Genomic DNA, 12,886 nt, shown 5'->3' with positions numbered 1-12,886 from the left:
CAAAAATGTCCCTTATAGTCAAGAACTGCCCAACCAAATTGTCAACAGTGCTGCTGTTAAGAAATATCAACTCTAGATATTTGTAATTTGTGTTACTAAGACACTGGCAATAGTAGCTGTTGCTAAAACTCATTTAGGTATTTTCACAGCTGAAAAACCCATAGTTCTGTATGGGAGGAGAAATATAGTAAAAGACAGCCTTTTCGTGTTTGATGGACAGGTTAAACATTTTTTTTAAACTGGGGATTGATTCCTAGGAACAATATAAAATGTTATTTGCCTAATGCTATATGATAAGAAGTTAATATTTCCAGAGTAAAACAATCATACCTTTTTAACTGCCATAATATATCCTTCTTCTTGAAACATTTTGAAAAATTCACACATGAATGTTTCTTTGAAACTTGACTAAGAAAAAAACACATGGAATTTATATATGTTAAGTAGAGAACTAAGAATACAACTGACTGTATTTTTAAACTTAGGATTATGGCCTAAAGGGATTCAATCGTATATTTCAAGAGAGTTATGGGGCTTGGAGCTGAAGATTTCTCTCAACAGCTGCTGGATGATTATGGCACAAAAAGATAAACAAAAGGCTTTTGCATCTGTTAACTAGACTCTCTCTCCCATCTTAGACACATTAGTTTAAATGAAACTGTCTTCTGTAAGGGTGACTAAGACACAACATCTAAAAGACAACTATCGCCATCTATACATATATGTTTTTGGTTCTGCTTTGTTTTTAATTTGAAAGGGAGTAAAGTGAGGAAGAAGGGATCACAGGGTACAACAACATTTAGAAGTGTGAGTACAGAGCAAAAGATGTAAAAACTTACCTTGCTTTTGGACAGACTCCCCCAGCTTCCCAAAGTTTGAATGGTTTTTGAGATGAGAGTTAATGTTCTAACTGTCTGTGGATCCTAAAGAATGTAGAAAAGACACAAAAAGTCTTGTTAGGTTTTCAAGAAATAGAATTTGTGTAAAGAGTAGAACAGAGTGAACGGGCTACTTTGCTCTAAAACAGTGACTCAAAAATGTTCATTCAAACCAGCTAAAATCTAGCTAAGGATTGGCACAATTCACTGAACTAAGGAATTAAGAGACTAAAGAAGCCACATGTAATTGACAGTTCCTCACAAAGTAATTATATCTAATGACATGTTATACTTTCTTCTGAAAGCCATAATTTAATCAATATTAATTTTTGGGGGGGGGTACAGTATGGCAGATGGGATTACCTAAAAAACTGTATTCACTTTTGGAATGTCAATGGCATCTACTTTTTTCTACCATATGACTTAAAATGGCAGTTTCCATATTTCTGTATTCAACCCACTTGTAAGCATATTCAATACTTTTATGGCTTCTGCAATCAATTCTTTTCACCATGGAAGCAAAGACCTAAATTCAACTTAGGAAATGAGAAGTCACTTAGTTCATGTAGGATCTTAGCAGAAGGTAACTATTTGAGTCTATTATCCAGGCCTATCTACCAGAAAGAAGTAAATATAAATAAAGTTGACTAAACAGTGCTCCCTAATGAATCCTTGCTGCTTCCTTTTTTTTTTAAATTGAGGTATAATTTACATACAATAAAATGAACAGATTTTAAATGTATATAGTCTGATGAGTTTCCACCAATCCATCCATTTGTATAACCAATTCCCTTATCACTAAATAAAACATCTTTTTTGTTTTGGAGATTCAAATACCCATAATCTGCCATCAAAAGATATGTTCAAGGGTTTCCCTGGTGGTGCAGTGGTTAAGAATCCGCCTGCCAATGCAGGAGACACGGGTTCGAGCCCTGGTCCGGGAAGATCTCATATGCCACGGAACAACTAAGTCCGTGCGCCTCAACTACTGAGCCTGTGCTCTAGAGCCCATGTGCCACAACTACTGAAGCCCGCGTGCCTAGAGCCCGTGCTCCGCAACAGGAGAAGCCACCGCAATGAGAAGCCTGCACACTGCAGCGAAAAGTAGCCCCCGATCGCCACAACTAGAGAAAGTCCGCGCGCAGCAATGAAGACCCAATGCAGCCCAAAATAAATAAATATTTTTTTTAAAAAAGAGATTAAAAAGAAGCAAAATAAAGTTAAATTAAAATTAAAAAAGAAAAAGACATGTTCAAGAAAATTTAGATACAGAAATGCTTTAGTTTAGTGTTTGGTTAACATTCCTTAATATTTTAGTATCCCCACACTGAAAATAGGCAGTGACTGTGAAGGTGAAGAGATGACCAGGATGTAAGGCAATTCTGGAAAAGAAGGAATATCTGAGATATGATCATTACGATATACTCGTGAAACAGTTACACACCTTAATTAAGGTTATTCAGAAATATTTTAGCTACAACATCCAGAAAATATTTTAGCTACAATATCTATAAAAGGTCCCTCCAATTCTCTGCCTTTGAAGAATATAAAATTCTTAACAATGTGCTAACAACCTGAATTTGAACATCAAGACTTCCCTGTTCAAATTTGGTTTTGAAATCAATGTTTTAGCTCATTATTTTCCTGAACTGAAAAAAGTGAGCAAACCATATTTTACATAATTTCTGCATGTCAGAGGTTTGTTTACACCAATATGGCCCTCACTACTATTTGACAATCGTATCATTTAGCTACTGCTGATTCCCTAGTGTACTCTACAAAGAAGCTGTTCTAAATTTTCACCCTGCTACTATCTGCCGTCATAATTTTTCAGAGATGCCCAGGACCTTAGTCATCTGGCACCTAGTACACAGACTAGCACTAGCATATAGTAGATGCTGTACTACATTTATTAAACTGAACTGAAACGTTGACTCTGTCACCCCAAAACAACATATCCTATCCTTTTTTCCTTATATTAAGTTGAACCATGTGAAATTGCTGTTGACTATTTTTGATCTACAAAAAAAACAAAACAGAACAATTTCATAGGATTCACCATAATACTTCAAAGGAGAAACTGTTCTTTCCCCCGGCAAGTTTATCCTATCACTTTTTCTTTTAAAGACACTCTTTCTGAATCATCCAGTACATTGATATATTAGTAACGCCCCTTCTGTCTTTAATTTCTCCCTTTCTGTTGGTCTCTTCTCCTCTATTTAAACCATACATAGCTTTTCCCATTTTTGGAAAAGACATCATTTGATGAGCTCTCTCTCTGAGCTACCATCTTTCACCTATCAAACATTTACTGAGGGCTTCCCTGGTGGCGCAGTGGTTGAGAGTCCGCCTGCCGATGCAAGGGACGCGGGTTCGTGCCCCGGTCTGGGAAGATCCCACATGCCACGGAGCGGCTGGGCCCGTGAGCCATGGCCGCTGAGCCTGTGCGTCCGGAGCCTGTGCTCCACAATGGGAGAGGCCACAACAGTGAGAGGCCCGCGTACCGCAAAAAAAAAAAAAAAAAAAAAAAAATTTACTGAGCACCTACTTGTTCTAGAAATTGTGCCATGTGCTTGGGATACACAAATTTGAAAAAGATTCCGCCCTTGCTGTTCAGGTATTGACAGTCCACATGCAGAGACAATAAACAGATGATTATAGAACAGTATGACAAGTGCCATGACAGAGGAAGCCCCAGGGTGTTACAGGCACATATAAGAGAGGAGCCTAACCCAGACTGAAGGGTTAGAGAAGTCTGCCTTGGCTGAGTCTTGGAAGGAGCTATCAGTGAGAGACTAGGGGACAGGATGAGAAGGAAAGTTCAATCTTTCTTCTTTACTATGAAACTTCTCAAAAGAATGGTCTACCATGTCAATGTTACTATAACCCATATTTTAAAATCAGTGTTTTTCAAAAGAAGTATTTATTCATGTGTATATGTACACACACATGTACATACTTGAATTTGCCCATGTCTTTTAGCAGCAGGGCGAGCTCACTTTTGATATATTTCCTAGGTAAAACTGCATTCACCTACTTATTCCTTAATCTTCTGTAATTGGATTTTCTTCTTTTCTACTCTACTAATATTCTCAAAATCCAAAGAACTTATAAATGTAAAATCTAACAACCTTTAATTGGTTCTCCTCCTCAACCACTCTGTAACTTTCAATAATATTCTTGACAATGTCATCGCCCTCAGGTCACTGGGATCATTCCTTGCTCTCAATTTCTATAGTATGGATTGTCTATACTCTTTACTTGGTACTAATCAGGTGCTAGTTTTAGATTTATGTATGTAGTTTTAGATTATGTGTCTTATAGATTTGCCTTATTTCCCCAATTAGAATGAAAGGCTCACTTAAAAGCAAACAGTAAAGTTATATGACAGTTTGAAGCAATCCTTCTGACATACTGATTGGAAAGGTGACTTCAAATACAGAGTCTGTGGTTAGAAGGACTTTACTGTAACATCTGTTACAGGGATATGCAAATTCAAGTCTGAATATAAGGCAGGGTCACAAGCTCACAGGTGGGAGTTCTGTTTATGTCCAGAATGTCATCAAGCTTTTGCTGCCCCACAGTTCTGTACAGCTTCAGTAATATAGCCACAGAGAGGACAGCCCTGTGAACAAAAGGCACTGGCCCAACCCTCCACTGTAGCTACTCAGAGACCATTTGTTCTTTGACAAGAAAGTGTGTGTTGCTGCCACAGCAGCATGGTTTTACTCAGTTCTCAAAGTTAAGTAAGTGGCCAATGTGTAGCTGTCAAGAGAAGCAGTGGCTGCAGAGCCCAGTTTAACTCCAAAACCTGTGGGTTTTCCCTACACTGTATTAGCGAGTTTCCTAAGGGCCGGGAGTGTCTCTTCCTCATCACTGCATCTCCGGTGCTGAGCACAGCATCTGATACACTGTAGGAGCTCAAACACCTGACTGCCTAAGAGGCAGGAAGGAACAGGGGTAAGCTTACAGCCTGGGAAGACTGAGTGGGTCAGTCAGTGAACTTTCTTAATCCAGTTCAAATTGAGTGAGATCAGATCATAATTTATTAGTTGTGTGACCTTGGAGAAGTTCTTGAATTGTGGTTTTCTTATCTATAAATAAAGATGAGAACAGAATTTACCTCACAGGGTTACTGGGAGGACTAAGTAAGTTAGAACATATAAAGTACTTAGAAGAAGGCCTAGTACAAAGCAAGGACTAAATAAATGTTGGCTTTTATTATTATTATTTGTTATAAAAATCAGCAACAAAAACAATTAGGTAAGATTATAAAATGTTTGGAACATAAAAGGTTAAAGAATTAGCAATAATACACTGTAGGAGAAGGAAAAAGAAACAGCAAAAATAAGGAATTTTAAAATGTTAAGAAACATGTAAATCTATGCAGTGCAGATTCAGATTTAAGTAACTAAATACAACTTCAGAACAGAAAGATTATATGCCTTAAGATTTAAATCTCATATATTTATATCATCATCTCAGGTGAATAAAAAGTAAAAATATGGAGATACCAAACAAATTACATTCCAATGAAAGTTTCTACACCTTTCAGAAATGAGCCTCTTCAAATTTCTGTGAGATTTAAAGATATCTGCAAGATCCAACTAAACCTATAACTAATGAAAGAAAACAAAGACATCCCCGTATTATGGAAATTTACAAACATACAGAATAGCAGAGGGAAAAGATGATGAATCTTCTTTGTACCCATCACCAAGCTGCAGCTATTACCAACACAGCATTATTATTCACGTGCATATCTTCTAACAACAATAACAAAGAAATAGAATTTTCCACCTTCTCTGAAAGAACCAAATGGCTGAGAAAAATGCCCAGTAAATTTAAGTATCCGTTATAAGAAAACATAGCCAAGTGAAATTTGCCTGTTATTTTATCTTTTCTTATTTTAATAAAAATAAATTAAAATGGAATAAAGCTTTGAGAAGAACAACACTTACTGGATGATGAAGTCGCAAATGAAAAGTATGAGGTGATACTACCGCTACAGCAAAGAAACGAAGAAACACAAAGCTGCTCACTGCAGAATACTGAACATGAGGGTCATCTGCAGGAAAAAAAATGGTGAAATGTCATGCACAAAAACACTGAATTAAAAAACAAAGATGACCAGGTAAAAAATATTGGAAAAACATGTAAATTAAATAGGAGATAAATATAATTTGTATAGTAAGAACTGAGTTGATGAAATGATAGTAATGGTTATGAGTAAATTAAAGGAAAAAAATCCTATGACTAAAAAAAAATCTGAAAGAAATAATAAAGAAAGTGAAAAACAAAGCTGCTAGGTTGTCAGAAATATTTTAATTTGGAAAAATACCTCTTTCCTCATCTGCAAGAAGAGACTCCTGAAATTACAACAACAAAAATAAAAGTAGTATCTAGCACTACCTAGTGGTAATACTGAATCCCCTAAGACTAAGATAGGCGATTGTCTTCAGTTTTAGGATACTGTTTCAATTTTCCCTCAAAAATCTTGACAATATCAAAGGTTATGTAATATAAACAATTAGACAGAAATCTTTACTTTAAAAAAGCTACCAATATTCCCTATAAAAATGCAGATGAACTGAAGACAACTTGTGGCTTTGATCATTCAGCTACAGCTTTCTGTTGCTGACTGGAGCCAACACAATGTAACAATCAATCAGATGGTAAAGAAGCAGGTGAGGGAAACAATGTCTGCATTTGGTGTGAGTTTTAACTCTTCTAAGTCACTCAGCAGGTGATCACCCACAAGTCATTTAATGTGTAGTTCTTTAATAATACTTGCTTCCCGTGACTGCCTCCCCACTCCCCACCCATCTTCCCAGGGCAGTAAGAACAAATGAGAAAATAATGAAAATACTTTTTGAGAATAGAACTATCACTACTGGAGTCTACTGAGAATATCGAAGGCCAACAAAAAGATAGTTAAGGAAATATGTTTGCAGTTTTAAAAAAACCATAGGATGTGTTTTAGATTATTCACATAAACAAGAATTAAACAGCTAATGCATACTGAAGGCCAAATCCACTGGGTAGGGTAGAGTACGCTGATTAGTAGCATGCTTTGGAGTGGGCCGGGCCCAGGTGTGAGACCCTGCTCGCCTGCTGGCCATGTCACGGACCTCGGGCAAATTACCTGACTTCCCTAAACCTCAGTTTCATTAACTACTGAAGGGGAGCAGTACCTATCTCATGTGGTGTTGTGTAGGTGAGAGAGTGGAGATAATTCAGGCTAGCACTGTGCCTGTTCACTAAGTCCTCCTCAATGTGGTTATTATGATCTAACACACTATTTAAAAATATAATTTCAGCCAGCATTTCATCTTTCGATACTTTAATGTCTCTGCTCCCCTTATTTTCATTACAAAGTCTAGATTTAGTATGCTTATTTCAAGTTAACTGTTTATATTTTTACTATAATTAGCAAAGACATCTAGGGCTGAACTTATCTACATGTTAGTTGGACGACTCAACCCCACTTTAGCTTTGGGTAATTTAGTGGGGCAGCAGATAACTGCACACACCTGTGTGCACATAACACACTTAAAAATATGATAAAATAGCAAAATCTCTTCAGATGGTTACAGAAATAAACTTACAGTTTCACACGGCTGGATAAGACTGATAATTTAAGCAGCTGCCTTACCTCCTTACCCTCCCCCCCATTACAGGCAGATCTGGAAAGACAGCCATGGTAAGTTTATTTACTTATCAGAGATGCATATAATTAGAATTCCAAGTGTTGACAATCAGAGATAGCAACTGTTAATTTAATTGAAATGTTTTTAAGGAAAGCCTTGACACAGGTGTTCTTGCAAAATTAAAGCATGCCAGATATTGATATGTTACCTCAAAATTCTATGTATATTGCAACAGAGATGTTTCTAATGTCTAAAACCATTTTTGCAAAAACCTCTCATCATTAAGACCTTAGCATTCTCAAACTGTCAAATCTAGTCAGTTGTACAGAACTTAAAAATTCTCACTATTTTGAATGCATACAAATGGAAAAGGTAGTTGGTACAAATAACAAAGCTGTTTTTGTTTATCATATCTAACAGTCTTGTAAGCAGCTGGTATAAATACTTATATACTGTTATGGTTCTAAATTTCTGCCTTTCTTAAAATTAGTGTTGATTTTGATTTGCTTGTATAAAGTTGCTATTATATTGAAATAAGCAAGAGTAAGAAAATTAAATCAGATGTTTCATTAAACTGCTAGAACTATTTTGAAAAATGAAAGAAGACTATATACTTAACAAACCATAAACACATTCACATAAACTAAATAGATAATAAATCTACAGAAAAATCAAGTATAGAAAAAAAAGGAGTATTTTAGTAAAACAAGGCACTTACTAGGAAATCTTTGAGTGGCCATTTGCCTTAGAGAATAAAAGATATCACACATTACAGTGGGGCAACTCATACTTGATTTTACAATTGTACTGAATAACTTGTCTACATAGTAGCGCAGATTCTCCTGTAGGATTTAAAAAGGTAAACGTTAAGATTTTGACTTTTATACATCTTCAACAGCCTTTATGGAAAAAAATGCAGCGAAAATGAGACATATTAGGCAGTCACCATCTAGTATGCTAAAGCTTTGCTTCCCTTCTCTAAACACACTCAGCTAAAGGACAATTGCATCCTGAACTCATTTAATGAATTAGATTTAGACTGGTTAGATATAAGAGGTGAATGTACGGAATAAAATTCATAAGAAGCATTAGAGAATAAAATGATCCAAAGAGAAATGAGGGAAATAACATTCTAAAAACTAGACATAGGATATGCTGCTAATAGTATAGGCATTATGCAAATAAAAAGCACTGCTTCCCTCCAAATAACATTACTACAACATAAGTGGGAGATAGGTATACCGTTAAGACCAATTTTAATGCAGTTATAAAGACAGAGAAGACTTACCTTATTATTTTCTACATTATCTCCCTCTTTCAATTTAATAGGATCAATTTCACAGGATTTTGAGGATTCACATATCTGGAAAATAGATTAATTTTTCATCTAATGCTCTTTTCTAAATAATTTGGCAAAATGAAAATTACTATTATTTTTCTGATCATCATACAATTATAAAAATTAAAACTGTAACTAAAGTTTAAAACCCCCATCCAGAGATAATGTATACAATATGCCTAAAGAACTGTATCAAAAAACATTTCTCATATATTTGAAACTCCAGCTAAAATAAACCCTATAACTAAGAAATAATTATGTAGAGTATACTACAATGTGCCCTTCAAGTAAAAACCCATTGATGGAAAAGTAAATCATTTATTTTACTTCGAAAGTGTTCACCTGTGTTCTTTCAGTAATGTGTGAATGGATATATCATCCCCATCAGTAGATAACTTGATGAAAGAGATGCTATAATAAGGACAAACTATTAGTATCAGAGGTTATATTCTGTACCTCATCTAGAATAGGTTTTAATGTTACTTTCAGGTAGTGCCTTCCCACTATTTTCATCATCTCATCCAGACATCGGGTAGCCAAGGAATTTCCTCTAAAAATTGTGTTTGCATCTCTGAAATACAAATAGAAATAAGGTGAAACCAAGTGTAATAAACAAAGGCTGTAAAATCAATAATGAGGTATTTGACTTTGGTTATATATACAATTTTAGTAATTTTTACCAACCTGCTACAATTAGGATTTTCAAACTTACCAAAAACATAAAAAAATAAGTTAGCAAAAAAAAGTAACCTATATTTGAACTACAAAAGTAGTGTGTGTCTAAAACAAGTGTTAGACTATGACAGGAACAGGAAGCCATCTGATTGCTTTTAATGTCACACATGGGCATATAAGGGTGCTACATAATGGATAAGGAGGAAAAAACCCTTCTGTCCTGGTGTTTTATTTGTGACATGTGACTCATTACAATAAAGAAGCAAAGATTAGTAACAGGAAATTTTAACAATGAGTGAAAAACATCTTTTAATTGTTAACTTTACTGTTGGTGGATACTGCTTGCTAACTTAAAGAACTGCCTTTTATTACTTGCTAAGCAGTTCTGTTAAGACCTCTATACAGGAAGAGGCTGGTCAATACAAAAGAACTGAGATTACAAAAACAATCTGGCAAATTAAGGTCCAATTTCAACAGTACATAATTAACATTTAATAAAATATAACTCTTACTGTGTATCTTTCAAGTCTAATTCAGCTACTGCAGTGGCAAAAGGAACAAGTTTATCATGGTGGAGCAGCAGTCGTACAAGGGGCAAGACAGCATCATTTTTATCTCGACATATTTCACCCAAAATGTAAGCAGATGAGGCAGATATCGGCTAGAATATAGAAAGGTAGAAAACAAGCACAAAATCAAAGAAGCATGATTAGATATTCAATCATTAGCCTTTAAAAAGTAATTCAAATATGTTCATTAATGATAACTGTTGTGTAGAATAATATTTAATTTTCTAGATTTTTATCAGAGATGAAATTTGGAGCAGATATTGGTATACAGTACTCTGGTTCAGAATATATATATATATATATATATATACACATACATACAGAGTGTGTGTGTGTGTGTGTGTGTGTGTATATATATATATATATATATACACACACACACACACACATATATATATAGTTTTAATAAAACTTGATACTCTGAAATCTTTTCCTCATAATTTACAGAATTATTCTAGCCTTTCCATATTAAGTAACACACAAGATTTTTAAGGTACCTGAACATCTGGTGATTTTAGCAGCAAAGTTTTCAAAGGACCATAGTACTCTGAAGGAAGCACATAGTCTTCTGTATAACATATATTTAATCGAAGGGATCCCAGGTCATCAGTTTTAGATGACTTGTTTCCATTGTCTCTTGGTTGTAGCAAGTACCTAAAGTAAAAATAGAATCAATTCTATGCAATGGTAATGGGCCTCAAAGTTGGTGAGGTAAACAAACAGCTAAGCTATCAAAAAACTAAATCCAAAAAGTCAACTTAATATATAATGTTAGGATAATTCATTAAATAGCACAGTATTAATTTTCAGAGGCTTAATAGTGGCTGTCTATTGAACTAGAAAGCTAAAAATCGATTTTAATCCAGGAAAAAAAAGTATAGATAATACAAAAATCAAGATCTCAAAAGGACTGAATAAGAGTCTGATTAGCTTGCAGGTTAGGAAAAAAATAATGAAAAATGAAACACAAAATCCAACATATTATCAAAAATAGCTTTTTACCAACTAAATTTAAGAAAGACACATTTGGTTGAAATAGATAAGACATACTACAAGAAGGTATAAATGATCTCATTTTAAAGTAAATCCTACATTGTAAAAATTTGAACTTATTTTTTAAAAGTTAGTGATTGAAGGTTTATAAATGATTTTTATATTATTAAAGAATTAACAGTGCAAATATATTGAAAATGTTTTTATTTGCAAACATCAGATTTACATGAATTTTTCCAGGTAAGTAAAAGGCAAAAAATATATATGTAAAAAATAGAGGCAGCTTTAAATATTCCAAGGAAAGAGAAGTGTTTAAAAATCAAGAGAAGTTTGTAGGACCAAAACCAGAAATCTACGTTATTTTTAAAGACTTTCTGTCATGGAAATTTAAAAATACATACAAAAGTAAAAAGAGTAGCATACTGAACTCCCATGTACCATCACCTAACTTCAATAATTATCAACTCAAGGTTATTCTTGTTTTAGCCGTCTCTCTACTCACTCCTCCCATCCCACTCCTGCATTAGTTTAAAACAATTTCCAGGTGTTTTATAATTTCATCTATAAATATTTAAGTATATATAACAATAAATATATATATATAAACTTTTAAAAATCATTACTATCCAGTCCGTATGCAAATTCTCCCAAACTTAAACAGTTTTCTATGTTCTATTCAAATCCAAGTTTTACAGATTGTAATTGGTTGATAGCTTAAGTTTCTTTTAACCTATAGATACCCTCTAACCACTAAGAAATCAGGTAATTTATCTATACAATTTTCCAGACTTGGGACTGTGTTAACTCTATCTCCATGATGTCATTTAACATGTTCTTTTGTCTCCTCTGTATTTCCTGTAGTATTGTAGATAGATCTAGGGGCTTGGTTAGATTCAGATTTCATATTCTGGCAAGAACATTTCATTTAGAGTGTTGTGTAGTCCCACCAAGAGGCACTAATGTCTGACTGTTTTCTCTTTTTGTGATATTAGCAATCACTGATGGCCACCGCCGAGAGTCATTAATCTGCACAGGTTGCAAAATGATACCTATGATTCTATCATCCCTCCTTCACTCATTAGCTAGAATGCTTTTTATAAAGGAGTCAGTAGTTTTGATATTTACTTTTGATGTCTTCCCCTAACAGACTAACTTGTTTAAAAATAGAAGAGAGGGGGTTTTAATAGAATTCTAGCTTTCAGAAAGATATGATAAAGATATAAAAGAGAACTAGAGAATTAACCAAGAAAAATTTTAAAGATGAAGGAATGGTAACGTAAGGAGAAGAAATTATACAGAAATTATATCACTACCCACAAAACAGGAATTCTTGTCTCAGAAGACCAACCTTCAGAACTTCTAGTCTCTGATTTGAGAAATAATGATTTAAAGAATTTGCCTATGGAAATAATTGGAAATAAGCCTATTAGCAAAAATGACTCTGAAGTGCCTCTAAGGGAAGTCTAGCTGGCTGATCCCCAAGCATCCTGACGTGGGCATCACTTCGGTCAATTTTCAACAATGCAGTATATGTTCTGTAGCTTTGCAGACTCAGATACCTAGTTGTAACAGCACATCTCAAAGTGAACCTGGATTGCAATGACTGAGCACAGAGACTAATATATTTAAAACAGAAGGCCAATTACTAAATTTATGAAAAGAAATACTGTTGACCCTTGAACAACATGGGTTTGAACTTCATGGTTCCTGGAAGTAATCCCCCATGGATACCGAGGAAAGACTGTACAACAGTCAAATGGCAAAGAGACCCACACTTTTTTG

At 34.6% G+C, this 12,886-nt stretch overlaps 1 protein-coding gene across 1 annotated transcript in view; it reads right to left on the bottom strand.

Moving 5' to 3' along the window:
• Nucleotides 1-12,886, bottom strand: part of RASA2 (RAS p21 protein activator 2) — a 115,154-nt gene that overhangs the window by 23,660 nt on the left and 78,608 nt on the right. The window contains exons 10-17 of the mRNA XM_065876095.1: nucleotides 10,609-10,765; nucleotides 10,055-10,203; nucleotides 9,324-9,438; nucleotides 8,817-8,891; nucleotides 8,247-8,370; nucleotides 5,840-5,946; nucleotides 840-923; nucleotides 331-408 (exon numbers count right to left, since the gene is read on the bottom strand). Of these exons, the coding sequence (XP_065732167.1) occupies nucleotides 331-408; nucleotides 840-923; nucleotides 5,840-5,946; nucleotides 8,247-8,370; nucleotides 8,817-8,891; nucleotides 9,324-9,438; nucleotides 10,055-10,203; nucleotides 10,609-10,765 (889 nt within the window). The remainder of the gene's footprint in view (nucleotides 1-330; nucleotides 409-839; nucleotides 924-5,839; nucleotides 5,947-8,246; nucleotides 8,371-8,816; nucleotides 8,892-9,323; nucleotides 9,439-10,054; nucleotides 10,204-10,608; nucleotides 10,766-12,886) is intronic.

The sequence above is a fragment of the Phocoena phocoena genome, chromosome 4, assembly GCF_963924675.1.
Source record: "Phocoena phocoena chromosome 4, mPhoPho1.1, whole genome shotgun sequence".
NCBI lineage: Eukaryota > Metazoa > Chordata > Mammalia > Artiodactyla > Phocoenidae > Phocoena > Phocoena phocoena.
The sequence above is the reverse complement of the archived record's forward strand: the minus strand, read 5'-3'. Positions and strand labels throughout refer to the sequence as shown.